General features: G+C 35.0%; 1 protein-coding gene across 1 annotated transcript in view; it reads left to right on the top strand.

Moving 5' to 3' along the window:
• Positions 1-15,828, top strand: part of sparcl2 (SPARC-like 2) — a 33,303-nt gene extending 17,475 nt beyond the window's left edge. Inside the window, exons 5-9 of the mRNA XM_073827426.1 lie at positions 6,743-6,861; positions 6,983-7,137; positions 13,179-13,291; positions 13,705-13,799; positions 13,929-15,828. Coding sequence (XP_073683527.1) covers positions 6,743-6,861; positions 6,983-7,137; positions 13,179-13,291; positions 13,705-13,799; positions 13,929-13,981 — 535 coding nt within the window. The 3' untranslated portion in view covers positions 13,982-15,828. The remainder of the gene's footprint in view (positions 1-6,742; positions 6,862-6,982; positions 7,138-13,178; positions 13,292-13,704; positions 13,800-13,928) is intronic.
• Positions 15,829-18,307: the final 2,479 nt, after the last annotated feature.

The raw sequence follows: 18,307 nt of genomic DNA, 5'->3' as shown, positions 1-18,307 counted from the left end.
CCTGCAAGAAACATTTTATGCATCCTTAAGTCTTATCCATTAATTGATCCTTTTTTTCTGTAATAAATGTATTATTCGTTTATATTCAGTATGTCCCCCTTAATTTCGATCTCTTAACATTCCGAATCTAAATGATAAATGCTGACATGCCATGAAAGCTTTGATTATACTATATGGCATATATTCATTTTTAGTCTAATTATAACCTATATAGTGTTTCATTGTCGAGTGAATCATTCACGTTCCATTTGTAAATCGTATGGTCACACACGGGCATTAATACAATCATAAAGTCAAAACTTTATTGGCATAATTGTAGTTCACAATATTTGCTAAATATATGCCAAATAGCATATATAAAGTTATTTAGGTTAAGCGATTCACAATAAAGAAAAAAGTAGATAGGTCTAAATCACTTATTATTTATTCTTATTATAGGTTATTATTATTTCAATACCTGGTTAGGGCTATTTATTTTTAACGCCTGACAATTATGGCAATTACGTTTTGACTTTTTGATTGTATTTATCCCCGTGTGTGACGATACATGATGTTTTCATTTACAAATGAAACTACGTGAATGATTCATTTCTCAGTAAAACAGTTTAATATTTATATAGTCTAGTCTGTTAATTAGACTAAACAAAATAAAATATGTTCAATTCATATTTTATATGTTCAATTCTTTAGTTAAGAGAAGGAATGTAGGCCTATTTTACTGTGTGACGATAAATTATTTCCAAATGAAACTATGTGAATGATTCACTCTTCAGTTATTTGTCTATTAGTTAGACTAAATAAAATACAATATATGTTAAATTTAACCTTTAAACTGCATTCCAGTAAAAACCCCAGTCATAGCACCTTTACAGTATCATTTACATTCAGAATGTTATGTAACGAGATCAAAATGAAGGAAAAAATAACGAATACAAACGAATAATACAAATATAATGGGAAAAAAAGAAGGTCAGTCAATGGACAAGATTGTGGGATGCATGAAATGTTTCTTGCAGGGCTATTTAATTGCAGGGCCAACATGTAATACATGTAAACACTTGTGAAAGCTGTCTACATTGCGCACAGACAGCATTAGCATATACAGCATCGCCTGTATAATTATTTAATATTTTATTAATTTCTATAACAATTAATATAGGCAAACAATTTCTTAACTCAAAACGAAATATCTCAAATAATTTTGGGTTACTAATGTCACGCAGGTTGGTTTATTCATTAAACTCGTGGCCACGAGAAATGCATGTTGAGCAAAAATACATTTCACGAAAATAATATAAAGATTACAAAACAAAGAAAACAAATGGAATGAGGGATATGCTTTAAAGTTCACGTAAAAGCCAAATATTAAGCGGCATCCTTCATGTTTTCTTTAATCAGCAAATACTTAACATTTTTGAATTATATTCGCCTTCTGTTTTTATGACAATAAATTTAGAATTTTGAATTCTTATTTTTTTTTTTTTTAGAAAAACGTCCGAACACCGGTCTCAAAAGTAGAAGCGAAAGTCTTGTTTCCACCAGCGCGGAATTTTTTTTATTCACCGTAATTGATGGATGTCTAAAACAAAAATAAGGAGAATCCTAAAACATATATATTTCTTAAAATAATAACATCTGAACTTCATACACAACAATACGGCAACGACTTTACAACAGGACACATTGTTTTATTTTAATTTTATTTTTTAGCTTGTACACCAATGGATTTCTGATGTCGGGATATTTCAGACTGCATCTCCACAGCTTAATCACTTTAGTATTAAACATACGGGTCAGGAGGCGGGTCGGGTACAATATTTATTTTTTTTTATTCTGCGGTCCGAGTTGCGGGTGGGTTATTTGAAAACGGTCGGGTTCGGGTTGTTTATCCACTGACCCGCGTGTCAGGTTGGACACTAATGTTTTGAAAAAAGTGGAGCGTGTGAGGAAAGCTTTCCCCTTCTCCCTGGCATGCATTTGAATGCTGAATTCGAAATGCAACTGAATGCAGTCGGAATCCGCCCCCAGCACCCCCAAGTCTCCAAATGTTGATTACGACAAGGCAACAGACAGCATTCAACACCCCACCCCACCCCCACTCTGCCATTCATAAACATTTCGCTCTTTATACTGCATGCCGCTTAACGCTGATGCCTCATTAACGGCTACTTTTCAGAAAACTGAAAAAAAAAAATACACTTCCCTTTGGTTTCCCAGAACAGACTTAAGCCTAGTTCCAGGCTAAAATGAATCGGAGCTGTTTAAAGATGAAAAAAAAAAAAAAAAAAAACTTACTGATCGTTGGTCGGAGATTCAACCCGCAGTTCGTGACTGGAAGCTGTTAAGAGACAGACTTAATGAACTTCTCCGAAATAGAAGAACTACTTTTCCACTTAAAAAAAAAAAGAAAAAGAAAAAAAGGTGGAAAAAAATTGCATAACTCACTGGAGCACTTTTGATACTTAACAATTGTTGTATTCGTTGTCAGTCATATAGGCTAAGCTTTATTGTTTTGAAAAGTGAGCCTTCTGTTTATTTGTCTAAATTATTTTCTATATTAGGATATAATACTAGGCTAGTATTTATGGACATTAGGCCAAATCTACATGGGTTTCTTCCCTTTCACTTCAATTAGTTTTTAAGAAAAAAGAAAAAAAAAACTGCATGGGCAGTGCGTCATACTAATGTACGGCATCAAAATGTAAGAACAAATCTAAAGACAATAATAATAATAATAATAATAATAATAATAATAATAATAATAATAATAATAACAATAATAATAATAAAATTAATTATTAACACTCCTAAAAGTACAGTATAGTGCTCAGATACACTTACGGTAGGTGACCTAACCCTAGTTGATACTTTATTTCAACTTTTCAATTATTTCATTAATTAACTAATAAACAAATGCCTTTCCGATATGATATAAGTGAAAAGGGAGACGATTTCGAAAATGATTTCACCAAAAGGCGGATGCGAACTCGGGTCTCCCGCGTCAAAAACGATATGTTACTCGTATTATCACTTACGCCACTGAAAATGTTGCAGTATAGCCGTCTTTTGTAATATTTGTAAATATGGAGTATTTGCATTGTGTAAAAACATTAAATAAAAGGCACCAGACTACAGAAAATGGCATATACGAAAGTATTTATTTTTCTGGGGGAGGACCCACCCACATTTATTTTGCTTCCGACGCCCATGCTTGATCATGAAGTATAGTCTACAGGATATAACAATAAAGTGCTTTTCCAGTCCCGATTCCACAAGGTTTTATTCCGCATCCACCCGCTCCCGCTATATTAACTATATTATTCGCCCGCTGCCCGCTTAGAATAAATTTCTAAGCACCAAAATCGCAAAAACAAATCAAAATAATAATAGTAATAATACTAATAAATAAATTAATTAATTTTTACCTCTATAAAAACTGTAGTTTATATTTATCCTCTCCATTCCTATTCCTCTCTACTCAAATTAATTGTCAGTGTATCTAAAATTGTGTATCTTAGAAAAAGAAAAAGAGGAACTACCTCTTAAACATGCATATCTTAATTTGATGTTGCTTTAAAACGCTGAAATATATAATATATTTTATTCTGAAGGTGAAAGTGGTCCAGTTATTTAACTGCCTGCGGCGCCGTCAGGATCACGTTTTTTTCCCCTTTTAATTAAGTGGATACAGCTTACAATACTCGTTCAAGAGTAAGGGATTGCTCAAAACTATGCTATTTTACATATTTCTGTTATTTGTGTACAATCACAACGAAAAAACAGATGTGTATGCTATTTGTAAAAAAAAAAAAAATGTAAACAAGATGCTGGTTCAAGGGCGCGTCACAGAAATTGCCTACAATTCTGCATATAGGCTTGCTACTTATTAATTTTATTTTATTTCGTTTTGTTAAATTATTATTCATTAAGAAATTTATATTTCGCATATGGGCATTTTTATTTATTTTACATGCAGCTTTTTTGGGTTTTCTCTGTGCATAAGATCTGCGCGTGATGTTCTGATGTTTATGCTGCTTTTTGCTTGTGTACAATTAACCCCTCAAAACGAATTTAACTGTTATTAATGTGTCACAGCCACGTTTCAATTTAAATGTAATTTAACACAATCTTGTCGTTAATAATAACTAAACGCGTTGGTTGTCGTTTGGAAAAAAAAAAACAGAAATTAACATTTCTATTTTCAATGCAGTCTAATAAAAGTTCAACAGGAAACAAATAAAAGAAAATAATAATAAAACTGCTCCTGCTTATGAATAAATTTTTGCTTGATGATGAAGTATCTAAATAGTCTATAGGATATAACAAAGTGCTTTTCCAGTCCCGCTTCCACGAGGTTTTATTCCGCATCCACCCGCTCCGCGCTATATTAACTATATTATTCGCCCGCGGCCCGCTTAGAATACATTTCTAAGCACCAAAATCGCAAAAATACTGTAGTTTATATTTATCCTTCCCATTTCTATCTGTCTCTACTCAAATTAATTGTCAGTGTATCTAAAATTGTGTATCTTAGAAAAAGAAAAAGACGAACTACCTCTTAAACATGCATATCTTAATTTGATGTTGCTTTAAAACGCTGAAATATATAGCCTAATGTATTTTATTCTGAAGGTGAAAGTTGTCAAGTAATTTAACTGCCCGCGGCGCCGTCAGGATCACTCGATTTTTTTCCCCTTAATAAAGTGGATACAGCTTACAATACTCGTTCAAGAGTACGGCATTGCTTAAAACTATGATATTTTACATATTTCTGTTATTTGTGTACAATCACAATAAAAATAAAAAAAAACAAACAAAAAAAAACGTGTAGGCTATTTGTAAAAAAAAAAAAATGGAAACAAGATGCTGGTTTAAGGGCGCATCACAGAAATTGCCTAAAATTCTGCATATAGGCTTGCTACTTATTAATTTGTTAAATTATTATTCATTCAGAAAAGAAAAACATATATTTCTTATGTGGGCCTATTTTATTTATTATTATATATAGGTTTATTGGGTTTTTCTCTGTGCATAAGCTCTGCACGTGAGGTTCTGATGTTTATGCTGCTTCTTGCTTGTGTATAATTAATCCCTGAAAACGAATTTAGCGGTTTACGTCAGTTGTCGGTTGGAGAAATAAAATAACCGAAATTAACATTTCTGTTTCCGATGCAGTCTAATAAATGTTCGTCAGGAAAACAAAGAAAGAAAACAAAATAACAATACAACTGCACCTGCTTATGAATAGGCTATCTTTTTGCTATTGGTTTGAACCATAATTTCAGGAAAGAGGAATCATTGAACTATTGTACTGGTATTTGTGACCAACGCCCACTAGAGCTGGCCATGGTGTTTGGCTACAGAATGTTGTTCCTTGCGCCACCTGGTGGATATTATATGAAGTGCAACAATGTTGTAAAAAAATCTAAAAAAGCCGCTGCGGCAGGACGCGTGCTCACGCGTGCCGAATTGCAGGCTGCCGCGTGAAAATAGACGCATTTTTAATGGCCAGATCTGTAGTAAGCAGGAAAGAGCGCAATATTTTGACCAACTAAAGTTAATAGGTGGTAAAGATACATACAAGCAGTATTAATTAAGATATTAGCCTACTATTTCACCTACTTGACTGGAAATGATAAGAACAAACCAGAATGCTGTCAAGATTCTTGCCCTGGAAATCCTGGTTCAGTCTGGCCAACCACAAACGCCTTTTGTTCCTCTTTTTTTTTTTTTTCCCAGTCCAACCGATTAGTACAGGCCAAAACATGACAATAATTGACCATTTTCAGTAGCAATAATCAAAATATGTGAGTTTTGTTCGGTTCAGTGGCATTGTTTACGTTCAATGTCGCCTATATGGCTGATTGATGATGTGTCGTGAAAACACTCCATATGGAGGAAAAAATCCAGGAATATTTTCCTCAACAATCTCTTTTCGAATTAAGAAAGACAGACATGAATATCTTAGATGACATGGGGGTGAGTAAATTATTACATGTATTTATTCTGGAAGTGAACTAATCCTTTAAAAAATGCTGACGCAGTTTTAAATTATGCCATTTTATTAAAACATCTAAGGAAGACAGTTTTAGACAATACCTTAAGTAGTATTAAGTAATACTTTTAAGTAATACTTAAAACAATTAAACAGCTTTAAACCTGATTCATTTCTACATGGAGTGGTGATCCAACACAGTACCAAAGTTAGCTATCTTTAAATAATACAAAGTCTATAAATAAATATACTAAAATGTATTAGTATTACCGTTCCTTTAATTGCATAAACATGTTAAAATCAACAGTATTGGTTTTCTAAATGTATTTCTTTTTTAATGGTTTCATGCCAGGTCACTGCTCAAAACACTCTTTGACAAGCACAAACTATTTTTATCCTCACTGCAAGTGAGATGAATCCAGTCTGTATTTTCTTTTATCTTGTGTAATTGTATTCATGTTTTTTGATGTTGCACAACCTGTCCATGTTGGCATCTGTCTAATTTGGCTGCTTCTAATGAGTGAAAGATGATTTTATGCCAAAATAGTACAGTTTGATATGACGCACAGTTATGTCAACAACAAAAGAAGTTTTCTAATTCCATTTTTAAAAAATGAGCTATTTTTTGCATAATTATATAATTTGTTTAATTGTATTATTTGCGTTTATTATTGTTACCTGCTGTCCTTGACTATGAACAAACCCAGTCAAGAAGCACTTTGTGTGTGTCTGTGTTGTTGTCTACAGGCAGGGGGCACCAGTGTGTAGCGTTACGGGAAAGACGTACATCAACGAGTGTCTTCTTCACAAGGAGGCCTGCCGCAAAAAACGACGCATTGGCAAGGCACATAGTGGAGCTTGTCTGGGTAAAAAGACACACTCACACTCACACACACATACAACTTCATTACACTTAAATGCACATTAAATCACTGTATCCAGTGATGTTGTCTAAAAACACTCTATCTCTTGTGGTTTCTCTGTCAGTGAACAAGGCTGAGTGCTCTGAGGAAGAGTTTGGTCAGTTCCCGTACCGTCTACTGGACTGGTTCTTACTTCTCAGCAGAATGGGAGAAAGATACACACCAGCGGCTCCCTCACAAAGCTGCCTCACACACACACAGCGAACCCAGCTTGCAGAGGTAACACAAAGAAACACTTAACTAACTCAAATCACTTACACATATTTGACCCTGAACCACAAAACCAACCTTAAGTAGCACAGGTATATTTGTAGCAATAGCCAACAATACATTGTATGGGTCTAAATTATCTATTTTTCTTTTATGCCAAAAATCGTTAGGACATTAAGTAAAGATCATGTTACAAGAAGATATTTGTAAATTTCCTACCGTAAATATATCAAAACTTTTTTGATTAGCAATATGCATTGCTAAGAACTTAATCTGGACAACCTTAAAGGTGATTTTCTCAATATTCAGATTTTTTGGCACCCTCGGATTACAGATTTTCCGAATTGTATCTCCACCAAATATTGTCCTTTCCAAACAAACCATATATCAATGTAAAGCGTATTTATTTCAACTTTTTAAATTTCAAATTGAACATTATGACTGATTTTGTGGTCCAGGGTCACATATGGCTTTGCTTTTCAACACAAAGCATCACACGTAATATTTGAAATGTGTGTATGTCAAGAGTCATAAATATGTCAAGAATCAAAAGAAACTCTTGGTTCATGTACATCCACACTAACTGTCTACTTCCAGGCAGGTCTTGAGAATAAACTTCAAGAAAGTATATTTACTTTAATACAATTTTGATTGAAAAAAACACCCAAAAATGAAAATTATGTCATTAATTAATCACCCTCATATCGTTCCAAACCTGTAAGACCTTTGTTCTACCCTGGAAATCCAGAGGTCTCGCGAGAGCACAATTTGAATTGTCTCTGCAAGACACTCTGGCATCGAGCAATGATGCAGGTTACTGCAATACGTAAGCAATTGTGGGAACCAATCAAATCGGTGTATCTGATGTAGGCGGACCAGAGGCGAGCTAAGCTGATGATGACAGCACTGCGACGCCCGAATCATATAGTAAACTTTGAAAGATCGCTGTCGCTACAGATGAACAACAGTTGAAACGGCTTTGGCCGCTACAATGAACGAGTTAGACTTGGCTTTCCATATATAAGAGGAACAGAAAACCGAAAACTCGAATCGTTCCTTTGCAAGAAGGACGTTTTTGCTGTTTTGTCGACTGGATACGGCAAGAGTTTAATCTATCAGTTCACGAGTTCACGCTTACATATAATTAGCCGGAGAATAGTAGTGCATGTTTGGCATGCTGTCCGGTGAAGGGCTCCGAGCTCGGGAGTGGCCCGAACCCAGAGTACGTTACCCCCCAATAGGAGTAGTGAGAGTAGGAGTGATGAGATGGGGGTGGTGGAGGGTTACTGATAAACCATCGAGTGAATTGAGGTGAGTCAGCTGTATTTAAACCTATGGCGCTGATTGACTTGTGATGTTTACGCTAAGCATCTGACGCGCTTCTCCCGAACTTTGTTAATGAAACATCATTTAGCTCTGCTGGTAGCTAAGCGTGTATTGTTGTGATTGGTCGTGGCGTTATCCAATTGCGTGCAGTTAGAGTTTCAAATGCATGCTTGGTGCCGCCCCTCGAGTTAGGCAGTTTTCATTGCTCGATCCCAGACCCTTAATCTTAATAGATTAGGGTCTGGATTTTTCCAGGCTACCTTTGTTCATCTTTGGAACATAAATTAAGATATTTTTTAATAAAATCCGAGAGTTTTGCGACCTTGCATAGACAGCAACGCAGCTGACATGTTTAAGAACCAGAAAGGTAGTAAGGACACCATTAAAGTAGTCCTGGTGACATCAGTGGTTCAACCATAGTTTTATGAAGCTACAAGAATACTTTTTTGAAAGAGGTTTACGATAAGAAAGATTGAGTTACAGCCTTCTGATTTTAAATTACAAACTCAAACCATTTTTTACTAAATTAAACGCATATATGTATGAATTGTTCACTAAAAGATCAATAACATGCATTTAGAAAAAAAAATAGTGTGAATATCCATTTCGTGCCAACTTTAAGCGTTCCTTTGAGACACTACCCTTCTAAAATTCACTCTATGTCAAAGTAAATGGTGTAAGTGCACAGTGTATAATAGCCTCATTTTGGGACATAACTTTTTTCAGAACCAGTCAGTGCTATTTTAAGCCTGCTAATGGAATGTAATACTTGTAAAGTAATTTAAAAGACTTTAATTTATTAAAATATTACATGAAGAAAAATGAAACAAAAGCACGCGCATCAGTCTCAAATGGGTGCTCGGCTAAAAAGCAACAAGTAAAAAATAAAGTGTAAAGTCGGCAACACCAAAGCTCCAAAAAATATCAAAAATATTTATTTTTAAAACAACTTTCGCATAGCGTATGTGACGTTTCGAGCACGCAGGCTCTTCATCAGACAAATTGAATACCAATGTGCCACTCTTTATATCTCTAGGTGATCAAAATCACATGACCAAACACCTTGTTACTGACCAATACATCAACAATAAATCTACACCAAACAATATAGCCTATAAAACTATGCAAAAATACAACAATATTGTTATTAATGTACACTTCCAAAAAAACACTTTTCTTGATTTTGTACCTGCAAATGTACATCAAATTAATTAAATGAAATTACAGTTTTTTACAGACGCTAGGACACATTTCTCAATACTTAGGTCACTTTTGCAAAACTCTTCACACAATTCTCCTAACCGACTTTCAGCTTGGCAAAGCAGTTCATTTCACATTCAAAACGCACTACAACTACCAAAACACTTTATTCAGGTCTCAAATAAACTCATTCTTCCAGAACACTAGCAAAGGTTGACAGCCGACAAAAACACTTTGTCACCCACAAAACAATGACCTAAAAAACACTAACAACAAGTAGCATTACACAATGTTTTCTTGTGTAAAACAAGGACACATCTCTGTTTATAATTGCAATATATATTGTTTATAACTGCAATATATGCTACTGGAATGAATCAGACATGATGCAGAATTCATCAATATTTTATGTTGTTTATTTATTTTTATTTTTTTGCTCTAAGTAATTCCAAAATACAAGAATTTGTATACACACCATCCACTGATACAGATACAATAGTAATGCTAATCTACTGCATTTTTAGATTTGAAATATGTTTCAATAAAATATCGCTGTTGAATTTTGCTGTCTTATTCAGTTTTGCATTATGTTATTGTTTTGAACATAAGTTTAACAGTTTTGAAAACAGTATGTAAGCACGTGCAAAATGTCCTGTACGTACAAAGATTTTTGGCAGTTGTTGTGTCTGAGTGAGAAAAGAATTCATGAAATTTGAGAGATGTAGTCATTGAATGCATTTTGTGCCAAAACAATGATCATTGATCCTCAGTTTAGCCCACATAGACTTCTGTTGTGCTCACTGTGTCAAGAGTTTTGCAAAAGTGACCTAAGTATTGAGAAATGTGTCCTAGCATCTGTAAAAAACTGTAAATTAGTCACACATCTTTGATGTATTATATACATGAAGAGAAATACACACCCTTATGTATAGACATAATAATAATTTAAAGAAATGGACGAATATTAAAGTCTTCATTTAGTCCTCTAGGGGACAACGTGTCTAATGTAGAAATCCAAAAAGCCTCACGCTGTAAAAGCAATTTATCAATATCACCTCCACGACGTGGATACTTAACTACCTCAACGCCTATATATTGAAGAGTAGAAACTGAATGTCTAAAGGCTGCAAAATGCTGTGCAACTGGACTTTTTGGATCGTGGTGTCTGTCTAATTGCACATCGATGTTCAGAAATGCGATTTTTCAAAGGTCTACTAGTCTTACCAGTGTAACATAAGCCACAAGGGCAACGCAGCATATAAATAACATTGGCCGTCTTACATGAAATGGTGCCTCGAATTTTAAAAATTTTTGCCGTGTGAGGATGTGTAAAAGTTGATGTCTTATATGTGAAATTACACTGTTGACAGTTACCACATCTATAATTCCCATGAGGTATTTTATTCAAGAAGTGAGGAGCCGGTTTCAAATCCGCTCTGACTAAAATATTTCGAAGGTTAGGTGTTTTTTTATACACTAAACGAGGTGGTTTATCGAAACATTTCTTGAGACTGGGATCACTCTCTACAATATGCCAGTGTTTTAATAAAACGTTATTAATATCCTTAGTAACAGGCGAATACTGCATATAACAATTAACACGGCATTCAGTTTTTTTGTAGTTTTTAACTAGACTCTCTTTTTGTGACAAATCTTTAAAATGACTCGCTGCAGAATGAATCCACTCCTCTTTATACGATCTCTCTGATAAAATGTGTGACTGTTGTTGAAAATCATCATCACTACTGCAGATACGGCGAATACGACTAAATTGAGAAATTGGTAACGAACGCTTTAATGACACGGGATGATAGGATTCTCCGTGCAAGATAGTGTTACGATCAGTAGGTTTTCGATACAAAGTAGTGTCAATGCCCGACGTAGTGTTAAGAACAAGCATATCCAAAAAATTCATTTTCTCTTGATGAAAATCAATGGTAAATTTTAACGCAGTACATTTATTATTTACCAAACTATGAAACTCTAATAACTCAACTTCAGTGCCGCTCCATAATAGAAAAACATTGTCAATGTATCTTTTCCATAAAACAATTTATTTCAGGAAATCGTTGACAGGATTAAACACAAACTGATGTTCAAACATCCCACAGAATAAAGATGCAAAGCTTGGGGCTATCTTAGACCCAATACTGACCCCCGAAATCTGTAAATAATACTCAGACGCAAACAAGAAATAATTATGTGAAAGCACCAATTTTGCCAAGTCACTCAAACATGCAGTAATAGGAACCTGACAAGGACGTTGATTAAAAAAAAATTCAATTGCCTCTAGCCCACGCTGAAACAGAACATTGGTATACAGCGATTCAACATCCATAGTGACTAGAAGGACAGGACAATCCGGCAATTTCACATTGTTAATAAGTTAAAAAAAATCCATTGTGTCTCTAATATAAGAAGGTAAAGAAATCACCAAAGGCTGTAAATGAAAATCAACGAAAGCTGAATTTTTTTCTGTAAGAGACCCAATTGCTGCCACTATAGGTCTCCCAGAAGGGATATCACTATAAGGTTTATGAATTTTGGGAAGTGTATATAACACCGGTGTAATCAGATGTTCAACACACATATATTCATATTCAGCTTTCGTCAACAAACCTGAATCTACAAACAGTTTTAGAGTGTTGTGTACGGAGCTTTGGTGTTGCCGACTTTACACTTTATTTTTTAAAATATTACATGAGAATAAATAAAACTCAAAGAAATGTTCTGTAATTCTACGATTTCTCACTTCCAGAACAAAAATTTACAGAAAATTTACTCACCCCCTTTTCATCCAAAATGTTCATGTCTTTCTCTTTTTAGTCGTAAAGAAATTGTTTTTTGATAAAAACATTTCAGGATTTCTCTCCATATAATGGACTTCTATGGTGCCCCCGAGTTTGAACTTCCAAAATGCAGTTTAAATGCAGCTTCAAAGGGCTCTAAATGATCCCAGCCGAGAAAGAAGGGTCTTATCTGTCGCAAACAATCAGTTATTTTCTGAAAAAAATTATATTTATGTACTTTTTAACCTCAAACGCTCGTCTTGTGAACTCTCTGTATTGCGGTTCATGATCTTCTTTGCATGCTCACTTTGTAAATAGAAAGTAAAGAGAAAATAAGATGGAAGTTTTTTGACATATCGTTTCGCTAGATAAGACCCTTCTTCCTCGGTTGGGATCATTTAAAGCACTTCGAAGCTGCATTTAAACTGCATTTTGGAAGTTCAAACTCAGGGGCACCATAGAAGTCCATTATATGGAGAGAAACCCTGAAATGTTCTTTACGAATGAAGAAAGAAAGACATGAAAATCTTGGATGACAAGGGCGTGAGTAAATTATCTGTATATTTTTGTTCTGGAAGTGAACTTCTCCTTTAACTGACACCCATAAAAAGTTATCTCAGCCAGTAGAAAGGGGACATTCTTTTCTATTCACTTGTGAATTTGTGATAAAAGCATTAAGTCCTGATCCTTTTTTCTCCTGTCTCTCTCTGTCTGTTTTCTCCCTTTATTTTTCAGAGGAGGTTTGTTCTGCTGGATCGTAACAGGGACGGGAAGTTAAGCAGGAGAGATCTGAGAAAGCTTCACTATAAGCGGATGCCACTGGAGCACTGCGCTCAAAGATTCTTCCAGTAACACACACGCAGAAAACGCCACCAGTGCATATAGATACACACAATCACCTCGACACTGTGATTTTGTGATGTTTTCTCCTGTCTGACCTTCTTTGTATTTGCATAATATTACTGCAAACCCTCCCCAGCACCCTTCTGATTATAGTACACATGCCTTCAGGATGTTACCCACCCCTCTCTCTCTCATCCTCTTTCAATCTCTCTTCTCTCGCTCATCCTCTCAATCTCTCTCTCTCTCATTCAAAGCTGCGAATGCTTATTGCCTTCCTACTGTTCTAATGTGAGTGGTGTCCTTTACGGCTGATAGCAGCGGAGAGTGATGTAGAGGGGTGTAGAAATCGAAAACAAGAGAGACAGATGCAAAGAGAGCCCACTTGTAGATTTCAACAATATGGTGTTTGTCTGTGTAGGTCATGTGACAAGAACAAGAATAAGAAGGTGACCCTGAGGGAGTGGACATCCTGTCTGGTCGACCGGTCAGAACGCTGGTTTCAGGATTTCATGTGTAAGTCTATATTTGTTTTGTCTGAATATGAGATTCTCATGTGTAAGCATGTTCAAACACATACATACGCACACACATTGTATTCCTTTTCTCTCTCTCTCTCTCTCTCTCTCTCTCTCTCTACTTCAGCCGTGAAGATGGGTTCACCAAAGCTGTGCCCTGTCCCGGACAACAACCTTTAAATTTAGATGCTTTATCCGGGTGGAATCGTATTTTAAACCTTATCAGCTTTTTATCTAGACATTTATCTAGTAGTTATAATATAACTGACACCTGGAGAAAGCTATCCATTTGCATAAAAATACAGTAAAACTGTGATATTGTGAAATATTCTTACAATTTAAAATAATTTCTATTTGAATGTATTTTAAAATGTAATTTATTGCTGTGATGCAAAGCCGAATTTTCAGCAGCCTTTACTCAGTCTTCAGTGTAATAATCCATCAGATATTATTCACCTAAATATGAAAATTCTGTCATTAATTACTTACCTTGATGTCATTCCAAACCTATAAGATCTTCGTTCATCTTCAGAACACAAATTAAGATATTTTTGATGAAATCCAAAAGCTTTTGGACCCTGAATAGACAGCACTGTAATGTACTCTCGTGAATGCGCAGAAGAGAAGAAATTGTTCGCTATTTTTGTTTTCTTTGTGCACAAAAAGTATTCTCATAGTTTAATAAAAGTACAGTTGAACCACTAATGTCACATGGACTATTTGATCGATGTCCTTACTTCCTTTCAGGGCCTTAAATGTGGTAATTACAAAGATTTTTAATTTTTAAAGAGTTCTCTTCTGCTCACCAAGCCTGTATCTATTTAATCTAAAATACAGCAAAAGCAGAAATATCCTAAAATATTTCTACTTTTTAAAATATCTGCTTTCTATTTGAATATATTTTCAAATGTAATTTGTGATCACATGTGTGTCACATGATCCTTCAGAAAACATTCTTATTTGCTGATTTGCTGTTTAAGAAACAATTTAATTATTTAATTATTTTTTCAGGATTCTTTGATGAATAGAAAGATCCAAAGATCAGCATTGATCTGAGAAAACAAAAGTGTAACATTATATTAAAGACATTTATGTTATAAAATATTTCTATTTCAGATAAATGCTGTTCTTCTGATTTTTTTTTCTGAATTCATCAAAGACACCTGAAAAAATTCTACGTAATAATAATAAATGTTTTTTGAGCAGCAAATCAGAATATTAGAATGATTTCTGAAGGATCATGTGACTGGAGTAATGATGCTAAAAATTAATCTTTGAAATCACAGGAATAAATTACATTTTAAAATATATTCAGATAGAAAACTGTTATTTTAAATAGTAAAAATATTTACATTTTTTACTGCTTTTGCCGTAATTTGGATCAAATAAATTTTTCGGTTTGGTAAGCAGAATAGACTTCTTTAAAAAAAAAAAAAAAAAAAAAAAAAAAAACATTAAACTGTTCAAAAACTTTTGACTGGTAGTGTGCATAGCTGTCTATGGAAGGTCAAAAAGTTCTCGGATTTCATCAAAAATATATAAATTTAAGGTCTTACAGGTTTGGAACAACATGAGGGTGAGTAATTAATGACAGTATTTTCATTTTTGGGTGAACTTTTAACTTTCCTTTAAGAAATATTTATAATTTTTATCATAATAAAAAACAGTTGCTATGCTTAATATTTTTAAGATTAGAATAGAAAGTAAAAAAAGAAAACAGCATTATACATGCCTTTACAGTCACTTTTGATCAATTAAATGCATACATGCTAATTATATATATATATATATATATATATATATATATGTATATATTTTTTTTTTTTTTTTTGCAAAATACATGGCTTATTTTGAATGACTAACTATTTGCCACTATTTTTTTGTCACACTGTATTCAAGCAAAACAAAGCACTTAAAACACAATGACTATTCCTCAAAAAGTGTGGGAATTAAATGAAAGGTGTGGGTTATAATAGTAGCTTCACCTCTGTTATATTTAAAGTCTGACAAAAATGAGACATAATAAAAGTCTAAACGTCTCTGTTGCTTTTTTATTGCTTTGTGCATGTATAGGTGTTGTGCTGCAATCTAGTCAACAAAAACTGCTTTTTGAGGGACAGTGGTATGTATCATGGATCACACAAGCAATTACTGCAGAGAGGGACAGCAAGAGAGGGAAAGGGAGCGAGAGAGATTGGGCTATAACCTTAAACAGAGGAATGGAGAGCAGATTAATTGAGGGGTGGTGTTTAATAGGAGAGAGATGGAGAGAGAGATGGATGGCCCATGAGAGAGATAAAAGACTATGTGAGCAGGGATGAGAGGAATAGATAATATGGCAGAGAGAGACGGGGAAGGGGAAGGACACCGAAAGAGAGAGAGAATCTCGTAATGCACTCACAGAATGGGACGGGGAGGGGGACAAGTTACAGTAAACCATTGCAAATGGAGGAGAGAAAATAGATTGAAGCATGAAAAATGGATCAGAAAGAGAGAGACGGCGGGGGGAGGGGTGTGAGAGAGAGAAAGGAAGAATTGCAGAAGGGTGTGATAAAGGGTGGGAAGAGATTGTTGGATGGAAAGAGAAAAAGAAGAGAGTAACTAAATGGCATCCCACCACAAAGTAACTTCCCCTTCCAGTACATCATCGGATGTCTTCCACTTTTCCAAACACTAAATGCTTCCAATCATGTCTGCCAAGTGTGAAAAATTGATTCTCAACATTTGAAAACAAGTAGATCGAGTTTTCCATGTCTATGTGACCCCAGGAAGTGCAGCAGAATAATCAGATCTCATTACATTTGTAGCTTTTTAAGTGGGTTTGGTTTCCTGTATAGCTGTAGTGCAGACAAGAATCATCTCATCTGGCAGCATCTTCTGCATTGTTTTGGTTTATGGTGCGGTTTGATATCCGTCATTGTGTTGCGTGAGCGTTCTGTGTTGTGACATTTTGAGGTTATGTTTTGAGTTTTAATGTGTGCAGTGATTTTTGTTGTGTCATGTGTTGTTAATACGCAGCGTAGTTTGGGCCTGTGATGCCTTTCATTCAGACTTGACTATCTGTCTCAAAGAATTTTGCACTTCAATTCCACCATTTGCATTTGTGACTCCACACAGTTGCTTAGCTACAGATGGTATGTAACAGTATATATATAGGCTAACATACAGTGGTGTGAAAAAGTGTTTGCCCCCTTAATGATTTTTTATTTTTTTGCATGTTTGTCACACTTTGATGTTTCAGATCATCAAACAAATTTAAATATTAATCAAAGATAACACAAGTAAACACAACATGCAGTTTTTAAATGGAGGGATTTTTTTATGAACTGTAATAAAACATAACTGTGGTTTATCACACCTGAGTTCAGTTTCTCTAGCTACACCCAGGCCTGATTACTGCCACACCTGTTCGCAATCAAGAAATCACTTAAATAGGACCTGCCTGACAAAGTAAAGTAGACCAAAAGATCCTCAAAAGCTATACATCATGTTGAGATCCAAAGAAATTCAGGAACAAATGAGAAAGTAATTAAGTAATTGAGATATATCAGTCTGGAAAAGGTTATAAAGCCCTTTCTAAAGCTTTGGGACTCCAGCGAACCACAGTGAGAGGCATTATCCACAAATGGCACATGGAACAGTGGTGAACCTTCCCAGGAGTGGCCGGCCGACCAAAATTACCCCAAAAGTGCAGCGACGACTCATCCAGGAGGTCACAAAAGACCCCACAACAACATCTAAAGAACTGCAGGCCTCTTTTGCCTCAGTTAAGGTCAGTGTTGATGACTCCACCATAAGAAAGAGACTGGGCAAAAATGGCCTGCATGGCAGAGTTCCAAGATGAAAACCGCTGCTGAGCAAAAAGAACATAAAGGCTCATATCAGTTTTGCCAGAAAACATCTTGATAATCCCCAAGACTTTTGTGAAAATACTCTGTGGACTGACGAGACAAAAGTTGAACTTTTTGTAAAGTGTGTGTCCCATTACATCTGGCGTGAAAGTAACACAGCATTTCAGAAAAAGAACATCATACCAACAGTAAAATGTGGTGGTGGTAGTGTGATGGTCTGGGGCTGTTTTGCTGCTTCTGGACCTGGAAGACTTGCTGTGATAAATGGAACCATGAATTCTGCTGTCTACCAAACAATCCTGAAGGACAATGTCCGGCCATCTGTTCGTGACCTCAAGCTGAAGCGAACTTGGGTTCTGCAGCAGGACTGAAGAAAAACAAAATGAAGACTTTGGAGTGGCCTAGTTAAAGTCCTGATCTGAATCCTATTGAGATGCTGTGGCATGACCTTAAACTTTTTTTAAATCGCAAGTTTGTCTCACAATTCTTAGAAAAAAATATGAATTGTGAGTTTATATTATGCATTTTTTACTTTATAACTCACAACTGTGTTTATATAATGCAATTCTGATTTTAAAACGTTCAATTGCGAGTTTATGTCTCACAATTCTTAGAAAAAAATCTGAATTGTGAGTTTATATCATGAATTTTTGAC

This window comes from Garra rufa, chromosome 21, assembly GCF_049309525.1.
Source record: "Garra rufa chromosome 21, GarRuf1.0, whole genome shotgun sequence".
NCBI classification, from domain to species: domain Eukaryota; kingdom Metazoa; phylum Chordata; class Actinopteri; order Cypriniformes; family Cyprinidae; genus Garra; species Garra rufa.
The sequence above is the reverse complement of the archived record's forward strand: the minus strand, read 5'-3'. Positions and strand labels throughout refer to the sequence as shown.